The sequence below is a fragment of the Ornithorhynchus anatinus genome, chromosome 13, assembly GCF_004115215.2.
Source record: "Ornithorhynchus anatinus isolate Pmale09 chromosome 13, mOrnAna1.pri.v4, whole genome shotgun sequence".
Classification (NCBI taxonomy): Eukaryota; Metazoa; Chordata; class Mammalia; order Monotremata; family Ornithorhynchidae; genus Ornithorhynchus; species Ornithorhynchus anatinus.
The window spans coordinates 1,168,695-1,188,553 of NC_041740.1; the positions used below are offsets into that span (position 1 = coordinate 1,168,695).

The window sequence follows — 19,859 nt, forward strand, 5'->3', positions numbered from 1 at the left end:
TTTACACGGATCGAAGAGGACTCTGATTCGCCGATGACACAAACGACGCAAATACACTCTTCTCCCCGACGACGTTTCGGAACACCGGGCGGCCCGAGACGACACGCTGCACGTTGTGAGGCGGGGTGGGGGCGCTCCCCGGTGCCAAGTCACAATTTCCGTCCAGTTTCTCAAGTTAAGGCTCTATTATAAATACTACTCTCGAGCAGCTCGTTGGCTATCATTAGCCCCATTTTAAATAAACAAAAGGGAGTTTGTTTTCTTGGCAGTTGGGAGCGAGGGCTCGCGGAAGGGTCCTCTGCCGGGGTCGGGCAGCCCCCCCGCTTCCGGCCCCGGAGGCGCGACCGGCCTCGGGGGGGGCCGGGGAGGGGCGGCTCCGACCCAGGCCAAGGGGGTAGCGACGGCCAGCTCACCTCACGCCCGTCGGCCTCCGCGGTGACCCGCGGCTGCCTGCGGGCCGGCGTGAGGGGGGAGCTCATCTGTCCGAGAGCACGATCCGATCCCCTGGGGTGGAAGGTCAAACCGGACTCGGACAGGATTTATAATTTAACCGGGAGAGCGAGAGAGACACACACACGGACACGCAGGAACACAGAGACAGAGAGACTGAGACACCTCAATGTGAGGTCTCCCCGCAGCGCTGAACCCCCTTGGCGGCTCTTCTTCTACGGCTTGGGCTTCACCCAGTACTCGCGGTACATCGAGTAGACCATTCCTAGAGCAAAGAGAAGAAGGGCCACGTTGGAGCGAAGCGGCACGGTGCAGCGGACGGAGCCCGGGGCACGGGAGTCGGAAGGTCGCGGGCTCTATCTCCGGCTCCACCGCTTGTCTGCTGTGCGACCCCGGGCAAGTCACTTAACTTCTCGGTGCTTCAGTTACCTCATCTGGAAAATGGGGCTCGGGACTGTGTCCGACCTGATTTGCTTGTATCCACCCCAGCGCTCAGTACAGTGCCTGGCACACGGAAAGCGCTTAACAAATATTATTATTATTTTTATTACTGGTCAGATGGACACTAGTTGGGGGGGAAGGGGAGAGAGGGGAAGAACCGGGGGGGGTGAGAAGCAGCTCAGCCTAGTGACCCGCAAGTCTGACCATCTGGATTCCAATCCCTGCTCCGCCACTCGCTTGTATCCGTGTGACCTCGGGTAGATCATTCGACTTCTCTGTGCTTCGGTTTTCTCGTCTGTAAAACGGGGACTCGATACCTGTTCCTCCTCCCACTTAGGCTTTGAGGCCCGTAGGGGACCGGGACTGTGTCCAACCTGATGACCTTCTATCTACCGAGTGCTCAGCCCAGTGGGTGGCACCTACTAAGCATGTAACGGCGACCACCGCGATTCTTAGTAGTATTAGATGGCTAGCGGGGGGGGGGACGGGGGGGGGGACGGGCCGGTCGCGCGAGTTTACCGAGGGTCATGGCGCCGACGACGAACCCCTGGGCGGCCACTCGCATGTGGATCAGGTGGACGGACATCTTGGTGTTCCCTCTGCTCTTCAGCTTGTAGAGGCCGTACGCCACCACCGCCATGCAGCCTGCTATCCCTGGACGGTCGAGAGCCAACGGAGCGTGAGGGCGGGTGCCCGGGGGAGCCGGCCCTCCCCGCCACCCACCGTGGGCCGACCGGGGGATCCTCCCGCTCTGGCTCCCGCGTGGGCCCGGAGACGGGGAAATGCGGGGAGGCCCTCCGACCTGAGCGACGGCTCCCCCGGCGCCCTCCCGTGTTTCCCCGGGCACTGCGGCGCCCAGGGGGTCGCCGGGATGGGGGCAACTGCCTCATCCTGTGAATCCACAGCCTCAGGGGCAGTTGGGCACAGGTGGCCCACACCTGGCTGGCTTTGGCGCAAACTCCAGGGAGGCGGTGGGGCCTAGTGGAAGGAGGCTGTATCTAGCCTCGGCTCTGCCGCTCGCCCGCCGCGGGGCCTCGGCCACGCCGTTTATCTACTCTGGGCCTCGGTTTCCTCCTCTGTCCCCTCCCCTCCCTCTCAGATTATCAGCCGCCCTTAGGACGGGGACCGTGCCCAATCCGATCCCGTCTCCCCGCACCGGAGATCAGCACCGGTACCGGTGGGTGCTGAATGAGGCCATCGCCGTTCTCGCTGCCAGCCGAGGGGCCGGCGGCCCCTCTCCCGCCTCGGCGGCCACCGGGCACTTACCCACGGGTACAAAGGGGGCCTCTTTCGCTTTGCGGATCAGTTTGGAGCCCTGGTCCTCGTCAGACTGGTAGGAAGAAAGGGCGACGTCTGCGTTGGACGACATGGTGGCTGGATCCTCCTAAACCAACATCAAAGGGGCCGGGGTCAGCCACCAGCCCAATTTGGGTTTCCAGAGACCGGTGGCGTTGCGGGGGTTTCCTGGACTGAGGCAAACGAGGAGCCCCACGGACACCGGTTCTGGGAACCACTTTCCTAGAAGAACATCCCAGGAGAGATGGCCTTTCGGGGCCCACCGGTGAGCCGGCTGCCAGGGGTGGGGGGATCACTTGAAGCCGCGCCCGCGACGCACTGCTTCCCAACCGGTTCGGCCCCCCTCCGACAGTCAGGAACCGGAGGAGAGACGCGCCCACAGAAGCGGTAGCAAATCTGGGCCGTTTCCACCCCTGTCAAGGCTTTGCCGCCCGCTTCCCCTCCTAGCCCCGACCCGCTACCCGACGGGCCCCGACCGCCTCCCGTGGTCCGAGGATGGCGCGGACGGTGCCCCCCCGAGAGGGCCTCGGAAAATCCCAATGACCACGTGAAGGCCAGAACAGGTGCACGCCCTCGTGGAGAAGGCGCGGGAGCCAAGGGGCCTGGGTTTTGCCCTGGGCCTGCCGGGTGACCTCGGGCAAGTCATTTAGCCTCTTCGGGCCTCAGTCCGTCAATCCTATTGATTGAGCATTCGGCGTGCAGAGCAGCGTACCGAGTGCTTAGGGGAGTCCAACAGTACAGGATAACAGACGCGTTCCCTGCCGACCTGCTCCTCGGCGCAATGTGGGTAAGACCCCCGTCGGCCCTCCCTCTTAGACTGGGGGTGCCGAGGGGGGACAGGACTGTGTCCCACTTGCTTATCCGGGCTAGCCGAGCGGGATGAAAACTGATTCCAGAATCCTCTCCCTTCAGCCGCCCTGCTCCCAGTGGAGGCTTGGCGAGGACCTGACTTCCTTTAGATGGACCGGGAGACGTCGTCCGTCCCAGTTGGGCAGGGGGCCTGTTCCTTGCTCCAAAGGGACGAGCCCATCTCCCCCCTACGGGCCGCCGCCGAGGTTCCACGCCCGCTCTGCCACCGGTCGGTGTTGCGCTGACCGTCTGAAGCCGCGATTTCTTGAGACCAAACCACCAGGGGCTCCAGGCCGGTGTCGGAGGCCATGCCCAACCGGGTTCTCCTTGGCCCCGACCCACGATGCCCCCCGGCCTTATCTCTCCGGTCCCCCCTTTCCTCTGTACTAAACCACCTTCCGCCTCTCTCCCCGCCTCCGATCCCGGACCTCCACTCTTGTACGTGGCCTGTACCCCAGCCTGCCAGGGGGCGTGGGTCAGGGCCGGCTCGCCCTCCCAACAGAACCCCCGGTGCTCGGCAGGGCACCGGTCGGTCGGCAATGGGGAACTGCTCCCTGTGCCCCACGGAGAGATAGCGCCCATCCCTTTTGGCATATTCACCCCCTCCGCGCCAGGGGGACCGATTCTCATCCCAAGCCCGGGGTGGTTTTGGGCCGCGGTGAGCCCCCTTCATACCCGGGTGCGGCCGCGAGCGGGCAGGGAGGCGGCCCGGTGAAGCAATGTTACCTTTACCCAACACTCCCTTCTGCTACCCTCCCCTTCCTCCTCCCTGGGTCCGATGAGTAATGCGTACAGTCGGTCGAGCGAGCGGGGTGAGGTGCCCGTTTCCTGCCCGGCCTTGGGCAGATGCGTGGGGTGGAAATAAGGTAAGACTGTGAGCCCTGTGTGGGGCGGGGACTGTGTCCAACCCCATCGCCTTGTATCTACCCCAGCACTCGGGACAATGCCCGGCACGCAGTACGCGTTTAACCACCATTATTATCGTGCGACCCGGCCTCTGAGGAAGGGACTCCAGCCTCATCTGGTCCTGACTTGCCCAAGGTCAGATGGCCCGGTGCCAGAGGGTGGAGGCTTCAGGTTCGAAATAGCGAAGCAGCAGGGCCTAGTGGAAAGAGCCCGGGCCCTGCGAGTCAGAGGCCCTGGGTTCTAATCCACTTGTTTGCTGTGTGACCTTGGGTGAGTCACTTCACTTCTCTGGGCCTCAGTTACCTCATTTGTAAATGGGGATTAAAGCGGTGAGCCCCAGGTGGGTTAGGGACCGTGCCCAACCTGAACATCTTGCATCTGCCGCAGGGGTTAGCACAGAGCTGGGCACCTAGTAACTTTTTAATAAACCCCATTTAAAAAAAAAAATACCACCCTCTGAGACTGAGGGCTGGGGAAGAGATCGGGCTCAACTCTGGGGCGTCAGAACACAAGCTGTCTTCGGGATAAGGCCACCCACCGTCCGCAGGGGTGAGTGGTCCAAGACCGCTGCCCGCTGGCATTCTCGGCACCATCGAGACCGTTGTTTTGGGCTTCGATGCCGAGTCGGACCACGATGTCTCAGTGGCTTGGGTTCTCCCGTCCCAGAGAAACTATTAATAATAACAACGGTAATTCTGGTATTTGTTAAACGCTTACTACGTGCCAGGCACCGTCCTAAGCACTGGGGTGGACAGAAGCAAATCGGGTTGGACACAGTCCCCGTCCCCGAAGGGGCTCAGTCTTTATCCCCACTTTGCAGATGAGGGAACTGAAGCGCCTTGCCCACGGCCATGCAGCAGACAAGTGGTGGAGCTGGGATTAAAACCCCATGACCTTGTGGCTACCAGGCCCTTGGTCTATTCACTACACACGCTGACCCTCCCATGACCCGGGGCACCGGCTTCCTAAAGACGGCCACACCTAACAAAGGCAGAGCAGAAAGATCCTCCGCAAAAATCACAAAGTGACCAACCGTAGCAGAGGACGCGCGCACTCAGCCCCTTAAGTCGGCCAGGGTGAAATTAGGGGCCATTCTGAGGTCACCTGGACAGTGAAAATCGTTCAAAAACCCCCCCCCCCAAAAAACCCTAAAACAATTTTTATTTAAAAGCAGCGAGGCAGAGTAGAAAAACCATGGCCAAGGAGTCGGTATACCTGGGTTCTGATACCGGCTGGGCCACTTGTCTGCTGTGACCTTGGGCAGGCCACCTAACTTCTCTGGGCCTCAGTTTCCCCATCTGGAAAATGGAGATCATACCTGCTCTTTCCCCAAGACTATGAACTCATTATGGGCCGGGCCCATAATGATTTGTACTGTCCCGACCGCTCGGTACAGTGCTCCGCACACGGTAGGTGCTCAATAAATGCCACTGACTGATTGATTAGAAGACTGTGAACCCCTTGTGGGACACGGATTGTGTCCACCATTTTTACGAGATATTCTTCCCTTTTACGAGATATTCTTCCCCTTGACTCTATTTATTGCCACTGCTCTTGTCTGTCTCCCCCGATCAGACCGTAAGCCCCTCAAACGGCAGGGACCGTCTCTATCTGTTGCCGACTTGTTCATTCCAAGCGCTTAGTACAGTGCTCTGCACATAGTAAGCGCTCAATAAATACTACTGAATGAGTGAATGAACACCCCGATCACCTTGAGCACCTCGGCGCCTAGTATAGCGTCTGGCAAAGAGTACGCACTTAAACCTGGCAATAATTGCTATCATTACCTGACCCTCACCTAAAAACCTCTGGGCTATAATCAGGAAAAGTCACCTAAGTCTAGTTACAGGCTTTGCAACTCCTTCGGGCCGCAATCCCCCGGTGCCTCCCGCTGGGAAGCAATAATAATTATTATTATTAATGAAAACGATGGCAATTGTTGAGCTCTTGCAATGTGCAAAGCCCTGTTCCGAGCGCCGCAGAGGCTACAAGGCCATCCGGTTGTGCCCCGTTTTCCGGATGAGGAAACTGAGGCACAGAGAAGTTGCGGGGGGGGGGGAGGGGGAAGGCGGGAGAGGCGGTTATTTCGGTCAGAGAAGGGCCAGGCCCCGGGGAGCGGAGGCTTCTGGGAAATAGTGGTCAAGGCATCCGGCCCCACCTGGGGGGGCCGCCTTATGGCTTCGTCCCCCTCCCCGCCCGTCACCTTCCCCCTCGACCCCCGCCACCTTCCCTTCAACCTCCCCTCGGCGGGGCTCAGCGGTCAGAGTCAGGGGTCATGAGTGCGAATCCACTTGACAGCTGTGCGACGGTGGGCGAGTCGCTTCCCTTCTCTGGGCCTCAGTTCCCTCATCTGTCAAAGGGGGGGGGGATAAAGCCTCACCTGATGACCGCCCCCCCCCCGGCGCTCAGAACAGGGCTGTGCACGTGCTAAGCGCTTAACAAATACCAACATTATTAAGTCCGCACCGACCGGTCCTTTTTTCCGCCCCCGCCCGCTTATCCGCGGCCTACCCCATCACCGTCCGGCCTGGGAGGGTGGGGAGGGGTGTTGGGGGAGGGTCCCCTCTCCCCCCCCACCCCCTTTCGCCCTCCGCCCGCTCACCGGCGCTGAAAGGAGAGCACAACGCGCAGCACAGGACGGTCACCGGCTTCTGCTCGTCGCTAGGCCCGCACCCGGCTCCCTCCCCTCCCCCCTCCCGCCCGCTGACGTCACGAGGGCGGAGTCCCCGTCCGGGAATGTCAATCACCGCCAGGGGAGCGGGGGGAGGGGGAGACGTCGAGCTCGACCAATGAGGAGAGGGCGCCTCGGGGGTGGGCGGGGACGCGCGCTAGTGCGCCTGCGCGCTGGGCGGGGGGGGAGAGGCGGCACTTCGGGCCCCTCGGCCATCGTGCGCATGCGCCGCTCGGGCGGGCCTGAGGCCTCAGGGAGGCCCCTGTCGGTCCTAGTAATAATAATAATAATGTTGGTATTTGTTAAGCGCTTACTCTGTGCCGAGCACTGTTCTAAGCGCTGGGGTAGACATAGGGGAATCGGGTTGTCCCACGTGGGGCTCACAGTCTTCATCCCCATTTTACAGAGGAGGGAACTGAGGCCCAGAGAAGTGAAGTGACTCGCCCACAGTCACACAGCCGACAAGTGGCAGAGCTGGGATTCGAATTCATGAGTCCTGACTCCAAAGCCCGTGCTCTTTCCACTGAGCCACGCTGAGTAATAATGTTGGTATTTGTTAAGCGCTTACTCTGTGCCGAGCACTGTTCTAAGCGCTGGGGGAGATCCGGGGGCATCGGGTGGTCCCACGTGAGGCTCCCAGTTAATCCCCATTCGACAGATGAGGGAACTGAGGCCCAGAGAAGGGAAGTTACTTAATAATGTTGGTATTTGTTAAGCGCTTACTCTGTGCAGAGCACTGTTCTAAGCTCTGGGGGGAGATCCTAGGGGCATCAGGTTGTCCCACGGGAGGCTCCCAGTCTTCATCCCCATTTTACAGATGAGGGAACTGAGGCCCAGAGAAGGGAAGTGACTTGTCCACAGTCACCCAGCTGACAAGTGGCAGAGCCGGGAGTAGAACTCATGACCTCTGACTCCGAAGCCCAGGCTCTTTTCCACCGAGCCACGCTGCTTGTGGTATTTGTTAAGTGCTTACTATGTGCGGAGCACCGTTCTAAGCGCTGGGGGAGATCCAGGGGCATCAGGTTGTCCCACGTGAGGCTCCCAGTTAATCCCCATTTTACAGATGAGGTCACTGAGGCCCAGAGAAGCAAAGTGACTCGCCCACAGTCACACAGCTGACAAGTGGCACAGTTGGGATTCGAACCCATGACCTCTGACTCCCAAGCCCTCTTTCCACTGAGCCACGCTGCTTCTCAAAATTTGGGTGGCCTGGGCAACGGTGCCTTTTCGTCGCCCTTGGGTCATTCATTCATTCAGTAGTATTTATTGAGCGCTTACTATGTGCAGAGCCCTGGACTGAGCGCTTGGAATGGACAGATCGGCAACAGATAGAGACAGTCCCTGCCCTTTGTCGGGCTTACGGTCTAATCGGGGGAGACGGGCAGACGAGATCACTTAGGTGATGGAGCGTGGCATTTGCCGTTTCCGACTGTCCGAGATTTCCGACCGCTGTCAGTGACCCCCACAGTTGCTTTGTTGAACGTTATCGTCAGAGTCATTGACGTTTTGGCCTTTCAAAGCAACGGGTGTTCTTTCCGAATAAGCCCCTTCCCCTGGCCGATTTCCAGTTTAACCTCACACGGGGGTCGCCCATCTAAGAGTGGTGTCTCTGTAGGAAAATTCCCCATCGTGAGGCCCATTTTAGTGGAAATGCGTCCTTCTCGATCCATCACTTGTATTGATTGAGCGCATACTGTGTGCCGAGCACTGTATTAAGTGCTTAGGAGAGTACGGTGTAATAGATTTCATGTTCCCTGCCCACAGGGAGCTTACGAGCTACACAAAAGTAATGGAAAATCTGAGCTCCTGGTCAGAAGTTGAGGGGAAAAGGGTGCTGCCCTGGGCCCCGGTGGAAGGAGCAAAGGAGACCCCCAGTTCTTAATAATAACAGTAATAATAATTATGGTTTTTGTTAAGCGCTTACTACGTGCCAGGCACTGTACCAGGTGCTGGGGTGGATACAAGCCGATTTGTTTCGTTCTGTTTTGCTCTGCCGTCTGTCTCCCCCGATTAGACTGTGAGCCCGTCATTGGGCAGGGATGACCTCTGTTGCCAAATTGTCCATTCCAAGCGCTTAGTCCAGTGCTCTGCACCTAGTAAGCGCTCAATAAATATTATTGAATGAACGAAAGAAAGGTTGGGCTGACCGTCTCGATCCCCATTTTACAGATGAGGGAATGAGGCACAGAGAAGCTACGCGATTTGCCAAGGTCACGGAGCAGACAGGTGGCGGGGCCGGGATTAGAACCCATGACCTTCTGACTCCCGAGCTCTAGCCATTTTGCCACGCTGCCTCTTATCATCATCTCTGCCCCTGTTCTGCCGGGTGACCTGGGGCAAGTCACTCAGCCTCTCTGAGGCTGCGTTTCCCTCTCTTTCAGTCAGGGTGAGATCCCTGCCCTCCCCGCCTTTGAGACTCCGAGTCCCTTGGAAGATGGAGTCGAAATCCGATCAGACTCCCCAGCGCTCAGCACGGTGCTCGGCCCGGACCAAGCGCCCTGTTCGCGTTTCGCTATAAGAATGAGACCAAGGCCAAACGGTGCAAGGCGGAATGTTCATCGCACGGGAGAAAGTCCCGTCGGAGAACACACCCGCACGCCCTTTGACGCCGCTTTGTCGGCAGAGGGTCGAGCTGCGGTTGTGGGATTCTAGAAGCTGAGCTGCTCTGTACCTTTAAGGGGTCCCCCTCCCTCTCGTCCCCCCCGCAACCCCCCGCCTCAAGCTCTCCCAAGTCTCCGAACAGTTGGAGATGTCCCCGGCCGGGTTGAACACTTAGCCAAGGACTCGCTCCCAAGCCCCGTCTGAACATTCTGATCCCTTTTCCAGCCAGAACACGAGATCGGCGTGTGGGATCTTGCCACGGGGAGCGCGTTCCCACAGCCCCCGCACCGACCCCTCCTCCGCTGACCTCGACCCCGTCCCACGGGAACTCGGGTGTCCCGGGACGAGTCCCAGCTCCACCGCCGCCGGGGTCCTTTGAGCTTTGATCTCTTTCTGGATGAAAGGCCATCCGCCCAGCTGGCCAGGGGCCCCTCGGCTACAGCTTCCTTAGTGACTTTGGGCGTCTACTCAGCGCCCGGTAGGGGTGACGGGCGAGCCGAGAGCTGAGGGGATGCAGGGTGGAGCCCCCCGGGGCTCTCGGGGGAAGGGCCTCGGAGAGCGGGGGTCTCAGCCCCCCGTCGGGAAAAAGGGAGCTTGTTGAACACTGGAGCGGACATACCCTATCTCACCTTGGCTTCACGGACTCTGTCCTCTCCTGGTTCTCCTCTTACCTCTCTGGCCGATCATTCTCGGTCTCCTTCGCTGGAGCCTCCTCCCCCTCCCATCCTTTAACTGTTGGAGTTCCTCAAGGGTCAGTTCTCGGCCCTCTTCTGTTCTCCATTTACACTCACTCCCTCGGTGAACTCATCCGCTCTCACGGCTTCGACTACCATCTCTACGCAGATGACACGCGGATCTACATCTCCGCCCCGTCCTCTCCCCCTCCCTTCGGGCTCGCATCTCCTCCCGCCTCCGGGACGTCTCCATCTGGATGTCGGCCCGCCACCTAAAACTCAACACGAGCGAGACCGAGCTCCTCATCTTCCCTCCCAAACCCGGTCCTCTCCCAGACTTCTCTATCACCGCACGACCATCCTTCCCGTCTCTCGGGCCCGCGATCTCGGTGTCATCTTTGACTCGTCCCTCTCGTTCACCCCACGCGTCCTATCCGTTACCGAGACCTGCCGGTTTCACCTCTACGATATCGCCAAGATCCGCCCTCTCCTCTCCACCCGAACGGCTACCTTACTATTACGGGCTCTCGTTATATCCCGGCTAGACTACCGTGTCGGCCTTCTCTCCGACCTCCCTTCCTCCTCTCTCTCCCCGCTCCGGTCTATTCTTCACTCCGCTGCCCGGCTCATCTTCCCGCAGAGACGATCTGGGCCTGTCACTCCCCTTCTTAAACGACTCCAGTGGTTGCCCATCGACCTCCGCTCCGAACAAAAACTCCTCACTCTAGGCTTCGAGGCTCTCCGTCACCTCGCCCCTTCCTACCTCTCCTCCCTTCTCTCTCTCTACCGCCCACCCCGCACGCTCCGCTCCTCCGCCGCCCGCCTCCTCGCCGTCCCTCGGTCTCGCCCATCCCGCCGTCGACCCCCGGGTCGCGTCCTCCCGCGGTCCCGGAACGCCCTCCCGCCTCACCTCCGCCAAACCGATTCTCTTTCCCTCTTCGAAACCCTACTTAAAAATCACCTCCTCCAAGAGGCGTTCCCAGACCGAGCTCCTCTTCCCCCTCTACTCCCTCTGCCATCCCCCCTTTACCTCTCCGCAGCTAGAGCCTCATTTTCCCCTTTTCCCTCTGCTCCTCCACCTCTCCCTTCCCATCCCCACGGCACCGTACTTGTCCGCTCGACTGTTTATATTTTCGTTACCCTATTTATTTTGTTAATGAATTGTACATCGCCTCGATTCTATTTAGTCGCCATCGTTTTTACGAGATGTTCTTCCCCTCGACGCTGTTTATCGCCATCGTTCTCGTCCGTCCGTCTCCCCCGATTAGACCGTAAGCCCGTCAAACGGCGGGGACCGTCTCTATCTGTTGCCGACTTGTTCATCCCAAGCGCTTAGTACAGTGCTCTGCACATAGTAAGCGCTCAATAAATACTATTGAATGAATGAATGACACTAGGGGAGACCAGATCAGACGCAGTCCCTGCCCACCTTGGGACTGGCCTCCCGGCGCGTCACCAGGCTTACGGCTCCGTCGATCAATCGATGGTCTGTACGCGTGTTGTCTACAGAGAGAGCACTGTACTGAGTGCTTGGGAGAGGTGAGAATGATACGGTCCTACCTGCTGGCCTCTGGGCTGGTCCAGCCACCTATTTCCATTCGAGGCCAGAGTTTCGGAGGCCTCTAGGGCTTCCCGCTGAAGACGGAGGCAGCGAGGCCCGGGAAGGAGAATGCTGGAGGGAGTCAGGAGGCCGGGTCTCATCGGCTTGCTCTGAGACCTCGTTCATTCATTCAATAGTATTCATCGAGCGCTTACTGTGTGCAGAGCACTGGACTAAGCGCTTGGAATGGACAAGTCGGCAACGGAGACAGTCCCTGCCCTTTGACGGGCTTACGGCCTAATCGGGGGAGACGGACAGACAAGAACAATGGCAATAAATAGAATCAAGGGGAAGAACATCTCATAAAAACAGTGGCAAATAGAATCAGGGTGATGTACATCTCATTAAACAAAATAAACAAAATAAATAGGGTGATGAAGATATATACAGTCGAGCGGACGAGTACAGTGCCGAGGGGGTGGGACGGGAGAGGGGGAGGAGGAGAGGGAAACGGGGGAGAAGAGGGTTTACAGCCCAGCAGAGACACTCCCGGTCCTGGGGGGAGCGCACCCAATATTCCATCGCCCGAGGAGTGAGGTGCTCTTTGCAGGTATCCCCTCGCCTGTCCGTCTCATCTCCCCCCACCACTTTCCCGCGCCGACCCGGCCCCTTCCCCTCCCCGGCACATGGGGCCTGGTCCCGGGACTTGGCCCATGAGCGATGCAATTGGGGAAGACCCCCTGGGGGAGTTGGCTCTCCAAGGGAGAGGCCCGCATTGGCCAAGTCAAGGGTCAGGGGTGTGTTTGGGCGTGTTCCAGGCAGGACCGTGGCGGGCGCCGTGGTGTTGGCTCCAGTCACGTTCCCTGGGGTGGAGGCTGCCGGCCTCTTGGGCCTCCCTCCCCGCCTCCCTCCCTTGCTTCTCCTTGACTTTTTTTTATGGTATTTGTTAAGCATTTACAGTGTGCCAGAAACTGTACCAAGTACTGAAGAAGATACAAGTTAGGTTGGACACAGTTCCTGTCGCACGTGGGGCTCACGGTCCTTATCCCCATTTGACAGAGGAGGTAACTGAGGCCCAGAGAAGTGATTCGCCCATGGTCACACGGCAGACGAGTGGCGGAGCCGGAATGAGAATCCAGGTCCTTCTGACTCCCAGGCCCGGAATCTCTCCACTGGGCCGCGCTGACTTGTATCTGAGTTGTCATCCGTCAGAGAGGCGTCGCGGACCGCCAACCTGACTGTCCGGAGGCAAGCCCTCCGGGAGCGGGGAGCGTGGGGGCTCCGACCGGAGACGGATGGCCTGTGAGCCGCTCGAGGCCCCAGGCTACGTGTGGACTCTGCCCGCTCTGTTACTCTTAACAGACCCTCTCTTCTTAATTGGCCGGCCCGATTAAGTCAGTCCTCGCCGGTTCCCAGCCCGCCTCCTGCCCGCCTCCCGAGAGCGGCAGGGATGTGAGAGGACGAGGACCGTGGCCGAGCCGGAGGGCGGGACGAGCTGATGCCTCGAGGTCCCGCGTGGTTCTGATAAAGCCACCGCCGGCTCCTTGGCTCGTCCTCCAGGCTGTAATATCCTCGTGGGCAGGGAACGTGTCTGCCGACTCTTTTTTTTTTTTTATGGTGTTTAAGTGCTTACTATGTGCCAGGCACTGAATTAAGTGCTGGGGCTAATCTGAAATGGGGATTAAGGCTCTGACTCCTATGTGGAACAGGGACTGTAGCCATCCAACCCGATTTGCTTGTATCCGTCCCAGAGCTTAGTACAGCGCCTGGCATATAGTAAGCATTGAACAAATACTACAGTAATAATTATTATTATTCAGCTCAGGGCTCTCCCCTCGAGGGCCCGTCGTCACCCAGAAGCTTTCGGCCAAGTCTCCGGTCCTTCACCGAGAGAGATTGTCGGCCGCCCGAGGGGGGACTTGGAGGAGAGGTTACTTTGCGGCCGCCGACCCAAGAGGCCAAGCCCCTCCGCCAGGCAAGACTCGTGGATCTCGGCCTCAGAGGAGGGAACAAGCCAGGAGGCGTGGCGGGCCGAGAGCGAGAGCTCCCTTCTCTCTCGTCGTCGTCTCGACGGTGAGCGGCACCCCTAGAAGAAGTTGGTATTTGTTAAGCGCTTACTATGTGCAGAGCACTGTTCTAAGCGCTGGGGTAGATACGGGGTCATCAGGTTGTCCCACGCGAGGCTCCCAGTCTTCATCCCCATTGGACAGATGAGGGAGCTGAGGCCCAGAGAAGTGAAGCGACTCGCCCACAGTCACCCAGCTGACAAGGGGCAGAGCCGGGATTCGAACCCACGACCTCTGACTCCCAAGCCCGGGCTCTTTCCACTGAGCCACGCCGCTCCTCTAAGAGAGGGGCCACCCGGCGAGCCCGCCCGGAGGCCTGGGAGGCAGTGGCCAGGGGAGAGGGGAGTTGCCTTTTACGGCCAAGCTCCGAGTTTGGCCATAAAGGCAATGGGCAACTGGGGCAAAGGGAGCGAGGCGAGGCGAGGGAGCGGCCGAATCTGTCCAGGTGGACTTGGTCGGTCAGCCTGCGCTCGCACGGCCGCGCCTAGATAAGGGATCGGGGTGAAGGTCACCCCGGATCCAGAAGGGAACAACAAGGGGGTGGGGGTGAAATCTTCAGGACCCCGGAGGGCCAAGTGGGGCGCGCTAGCTTGGGTAGGGTGAGGCCTGGATGGCCCCCCGCTCTTCATCTAATAATGTTGGTATTTGTTAAGCGCTTACCATGTGCCGAGCACTGTTCTAAGCGCTGCGGTAGACACAGGGGAATCGGGTTGTCCCACGTGGGGCTCACGGTCTTCATCCCCATTTTACAGATGAGGTCACTGAGGCACTGAGAGGTGAAGTGACTCGCCCAAAGTCACCCAGCTGACGAGTGGCCGAGCCGGGATTCGAACCCGTGACCTCTGACTCCAGAGCCCGTGCTCTTTCCGCCGAGCCACGCTGCATCTGTAAAATGGAGCTTCAATACCCGTTCTCCCTCCCCCTCAGACCGGGACCCCCATGCGGGATCGGGCCTGTGAGCTCATTGTGAGCTACCCACTCTGTTGTCTGGTACTCCCCCAAGCAGCGTGGCTCAGTGGAAAGAGCACGGGCTCGGGAGTCAGAGGTCGTGAGTTCGAATCCCGGCTCTGCCCCTTGTCAGCTGTGTGACTGTGGGCAAGCCACTTGACTTCTCTGTGCCTCAGTGACCTCATCTGTAAAACGGGGATTAACTGGGAGCCTCACGTGGGACGACCCGACGACCCCGGGTCCCCCCCAGCGCTTAGAACGGTGCTCGGCACGTAGTAAGCGCTTAACAAAAATACCAACACTTAGCACAGTGCTGTGCATGCAGTAAGCACTCAGTAAATACAGTTGATTGATTTGACCTTGATTACCGTGTGTCTCTTCCAGTGCTTACGATCCTTGCTAAGTGAGAGCGCAGTACCGGAATGATGATTACTACCAGTCAGCCGATCAATTATATTTGATTGGTATATTTATAGCACCGCTTGCTGTGCAGGGCCCTGAACTAAGCAGTGGGGAGAGCACAGGGTACTTAAAAGAGCAGCGTGGCTTAGTGGATAGAGCCCGGGCTTGGGAGTCGGAGGTGGTGGGTTCTGATCCCGGCTCCGCCACTTATCGTCTGTGTGACCCTGGGCGAGTCACTTCACTGGGCCTCAGTTACCCTATCTGTAAAATGGGGATTAAGACTGTGAGCCCCACGTGGGACAGCCTGATGACCTTGTATCTACCCCAGCGCCTAGAACAGTGCTTGGCGCATAGCAAGAGCTTAACAAATACCATCATCATCATTAGTAGTAGTAATAATACAATTGAGGTGAAAGACTCAGTACCTCCCCTCCGGGAGCTTGCGGTCTAACAGGGCGACGGGCACAGGAATGATCTGGAGGTAGGAGGAAGAAGGGAATGGAGAGACGGGCAGGTGGGCCGCTCGGCCGTGAAATGATGGAGCCCGGGGAGCCGATGCAAACGAAAGCTCTGCGGGGGTCCGGATGGGGGTGGGTGAGAGCCGAGATGCTGAGAGGGAGAAGGACCTCAACCAAGGAAGGCCTCCCAGAGGCGGGGGGGGGGGGGCTTTTAGGAGGCTTCACAGACGGGGAGAGGCGGGATCTGGCACGTTCGAAGGAGGTGGGAGTTCCAGGCTGGGGGACTGCGGGAGGAGCAGGAGAGCCGGGGAGGGGACGGAGAATGCGAGCCCATAATAATAATAATAACTGGTATTTATTAAGCGCTCACTACGTGCCAGGCATTGTACTAAGCGCCGGGTTGGATACGAGCAAATTGGGTTGGACACGGTCCCCGTCCCACGTGGGGCCCACGGTCTCAATCCCCGTTTGACGGCCTCGGTTCCCTCATCTGGAAAATGGGGATTGGGATTGTGAGCCCCACGTGGGACGGGGACTTTGTCAACCCGATTTGCTTCTCTCCACCCCAGCCATTAGTACAGTGGCTGGCACACAGTAAGGGCTGAACAAATGCTACACTTATTAGCATTAGTATTATTATTATTATTATTATTATTATTAGAGGGCAGCAGAGGGCAGCAGAGGATGGTGGAAGGCAGCCTGGGGGGAAGCAGAGGGTGACGGCAATTCCTGGAATGAAGCGGGCACCTGACGGGAGGATTTTTGAACTCCGTTGGTCGACGCAGGGGAGGAAACCAATCGGTCGTATTTATGGAGGGCTTAACCGTGTGCAGAGCACTGTACTGGGCACCTGGGAGAGTACAGCACAACAGAATTAGCGGACCCGTTCCCTGCTCATAGCGAGCTCACAGTCTAAGGGGGGAGACAGACATTAATAGGAATGAATAAGTAGTTTATAGTCAGTGATTTAAAGATGGGTACATCTAAGTGCTGTGGGTTTGGGGGTGGGGCGAAGGCCAGCGTCCAAAGGACAGGGGTCGAAGTACACAGATTACGTAAAGGGTGAGCCGGGGAAAAGAAGGCTTCACTGGGGAAGGCCTCTTGGTGACGTTAATAAAGCTCTGAAAGAGGAGAGGGTGGCGGTCTGGCGTATTTGGAGGGAGAGGGAGTTCCAGGCTAGGGGGAGGATGTGGGAAAGGGGTCGGCGACGAGATATTCGAGATCGGGGGCACGGTGGGTAAGCTGGCACAAGAGGAGCGGAGTGTGCGGGCTGGACTGTAGTCAGGAAAACCGTTTGCCCCTTTTGTTTCTTTTGCACCTTAGCCATATCGGGCCTTCTCTCGGCCCGGAGCTCTCTCCCTTCCCCCCTCACCGTCCACCCCCCTTCCCCAAGGCTCACCCCGCCCGCAAAGCCTCCCGAAAGCCAACCCCTCTCCGGGAGGTGCCGTGTCCCCGTGGAAGCATGCCCTCTCCGTTTCCCTCAGCAAACCGGCCCTCCCAGCCCCTTTTCCTATTGGACGCCATCTCTGGTGTGGCGTTCTCCCCCTTGAGACCCTGAGCGGGAGCACCGGGATCACGTCCTTTACAGTAGCAGTTTTCTGCAATCTAAGGACGCGCTGGGGTGGAATGAGGCAGGGATGTCTGGGCTGGGGGGCCTTGTCTGGGGGACGCCCCCAGGGGACCGTGAACCTCCTCCTCTAGGGAGGGAGTCTGGGGCCGGGAAAAGGATTGAAAACAGATTCGCCGGAATAGGTGCACTAAAGGGCTTTTCAAGCACTTCTCTTCCTCCTCCCCTCTTCCCCACTGCAGTGGACAGTCAATCTAGAAAGCTGGTTTCCCCACCTTAATAATAATAATAATAATGATGTCGGTATTTGTTAAGCGCTTACTATGTGCAGAGCACCGTTCTAAGCGCTGGGGTAGCTATAGGGTAATCAGGCTGTCCCACGCGAGGCTCACAGTTAATCCCCATTTTACAGATGAGGCAACTGAGGCACAGAGAAGTGAAGTGACTTGCCTAAGGTCACACAGCTGACAAGTGGCAGAGCCGGGAGTCGAACTCATGACCTCTGACCCCGAAGCCCAGGCTCTTTTCCACTGAGCCACGCTGCTTCCCACCTTCACTACCTCTCCCCCACATCGGCTCCCACGGCTACACATCTGTGACAGCCTAATATTTAATAATAATGTTGGTGTCTGTTAAGCGCTTACTATGTGCCGAGCACCGTTCTAAGCGCTGGGGTAGACACAGGGGAATCAGGTTGTCCCACATGGGGCTCACAGTCTTAATCCCCATTTTACAGATGGGGTAACTGAGGCACCGAGAAGTTAAGTGACTCGCCCAAAGTCACACAGCTGACAAGTGGCCGAGCCGGGATTTGAACCCGTGACCTCTGACTCCAAAGCCCGTGCGCTTTCCACTGAGCCACGCTGCTTCTCTGTATGCTAATATTTGCATACTTACTTCCTCCTGCCCCACATAGCAGTTGATTTTCCTGCCCGCCTCCCCCATTAGACCCGAAGCTCCTCAAGGACACAGATCAGGTCCGCTCACTTACCCAATCGTATTCTCCCAAGTGCTCATTCCGGTGTTCGGCACCCAGTAAGCGCTCACTTCTTTATTATCGATTAATTGATTGATTGAATTGAGCCGGGGCCCTAGAGAGAAATCTTTCGGGGGTGGGGGGGGATCATCCTACGGACATGCGGCCGAGGGGCTTGGCTCCGTCCTCGTTGCCCCGACCCCCTTGCGTCCCGAGAGGGGAGAATCCCTCCTCCTCTTGTGGATGACCCCAGCTAGCTGGGGTGCGGGCAGACCGGCTGGAGAGTCCTTCACAGGTCTCACTCGAATCCCACCTGCTGCGCCTCCAATCCGTCTCTTCCTCCTCTGTCCCTTGTGGGTAAAGGCCGTGCTGCTTATCAATCGGAGGTATTTACTGAGCGCTTACCGTGTGTGCAGGGTATTGTAGTAAACAGTTGGGAGAGTACGATATCAGTCAATCAGTAGGTCATATTTTTTGAGCGCTTACAGTGTGCAAGACTACGCATGTGGGAGAATACGATGCAAAAATACGTTTCCCCGCCCACAATAAGCTTAGAGGGAGACAGATGGTAATTTAAATAAATAAATTACAGATGTGGATATAAGGGCTGTGGGGCTGTTTGGGGGGTGGGGGGGAATAAAGAGAGCAAGTCAGGGTGATTGAGGAAGGGAGCGGGAGAAGAGAAGAGGAAATGAAGGCTCAGTCGGGGAAAGCCTCTTGGAGGAGATGTGTCTTCAATCAGGCTTTGAATGCGGGGAGAGCAACTGTCAGGTAGGAAAAGGGAGAGGGTTCCCAGCCAGAGGCAGGATGTGGGCAAGAAGTTGGCGACGAGATAGACGAGATCGAGGTAACAGCGAGAAGATCGGCATTAGGGGAGCCAAGCGTGCAGGCTGGGATGTAGTTGGAGAGTAACGAGGGGAGGTAGGCAGGGGCAAGCTGACTGAATGCCTTAAAGCCGCCGGTAAGGCGTTTTTCTTAGATGCGGAGGTGGATGGGCAACGGCCGGAGGCCTTTGGGGGCGGGAGCTGACACGTCCTGAACGTGTTTGTGGAAAAATGATCCGGACAGCAGAGTGAAGTACGGACCGGAGTGGGCAGAGGCAGGAGGCTGGGAAGAGGCTGATGCCCGAATCAAGGCTGGGTCGGCTAAATACTTGGATTAAGATGGTAGCCGTTCGGATGGCGGGGAAAGGGCAGATTTTAGCCGGGTCGTGAAGGGTGTCTACAGTAATAATAATGATGATGGTAATTGTTAAGCGCTTACTATGTGCCAGGCGCTGTTCTAAGCACTGCCGGGGAGATAGCAGGTAGTCAGGCTGTCCCAGGTGGGACTCACAGTCTTAATCCCCATTTTACAGATGAGGTAACTGAGGCACAGAGAAGTTAAGTGACTTGCCCAAAGTCACACAGCTGACAAGCGGCGGAGCCGGGATTAGAACCCATGCCCTCTGACTCCCAAGCCCGGGCTCTTTCCACTGAGCCACGCTGCTTCTCAGTGGAGTTGGTAGGCACAATCCCTCCCTATAAGAAACTTCCAGTCTAGCTGAAGCTCCGGGGGTGGATGGAATAGCTCCCGAGGCTCTTCTCCGGCCCCTTCTCCTCCCCCTCCGTATCCAACGGGCCACCGCTCTCCCCACCTTTAAAACCCTCCTAAAATCTCCCCCCCTTGAGACCGTAAGTTCGTTGTGGGCGGGGAATGTGTCCGTTCATTGTGATATTGAAGCTTTTAGCACAGTGCTCCGCACACAGTAAGCGCTCGGGAAATTCCGATGGAATGAATGAATCGCATCTTCCCTAAGAGGCCTTCCCTGACCAGCCCCTCATTTCCCCTCCTTCCTCTCCCTTTTTGCCTCACCTATGCAGCGTGGCTCAGTGGAAAGAGCCCGGGCTTGGGAGTCCGAGGTCATGAGTTCGAATCCCGGCCCTGCCGCTTGTCAGCTGTGTGACTGTGGGCGAGTCACTTAACTTCTCTGTGCCTCAGTGACCTCATCTGTAAAATGGGGATTAACTGTGAG

At 58.1% G+C, this 19,859-nt stretch overlaps 1 protein-coding gene across 1 annotated transcript; it reads right to left on the reverse strand.

Annotated features, from left to right (window-relative positions):
• HIGD1A (HIG1 hypoxia inducible domain family member 1A) lies at nt 1–6,652 on the reverse strand. The gene is made up of 4 exons (XM_029077261.1): nt 6,545–6,652; nt 2,158–2,275; nt 1,411–1,545; nt 1–715 (listed from the first exon to the last, which is right to left on the reverse strand). The coding sequence occupies exons 2-4, from the start codon at nt 2,258–2,260 to the stop codon at nt 666–668; spliced, it is 288 nt and encodes a 95-aa protein (XP_028933094.1). The 5' UTR covers nt 2,261–2,275; nt 6,545–6,652; the 3' UTR covers nt 1–665.
• Between the last annotated feature and the right edge of the window lie 13,207 nt (nt 6,653–19,859).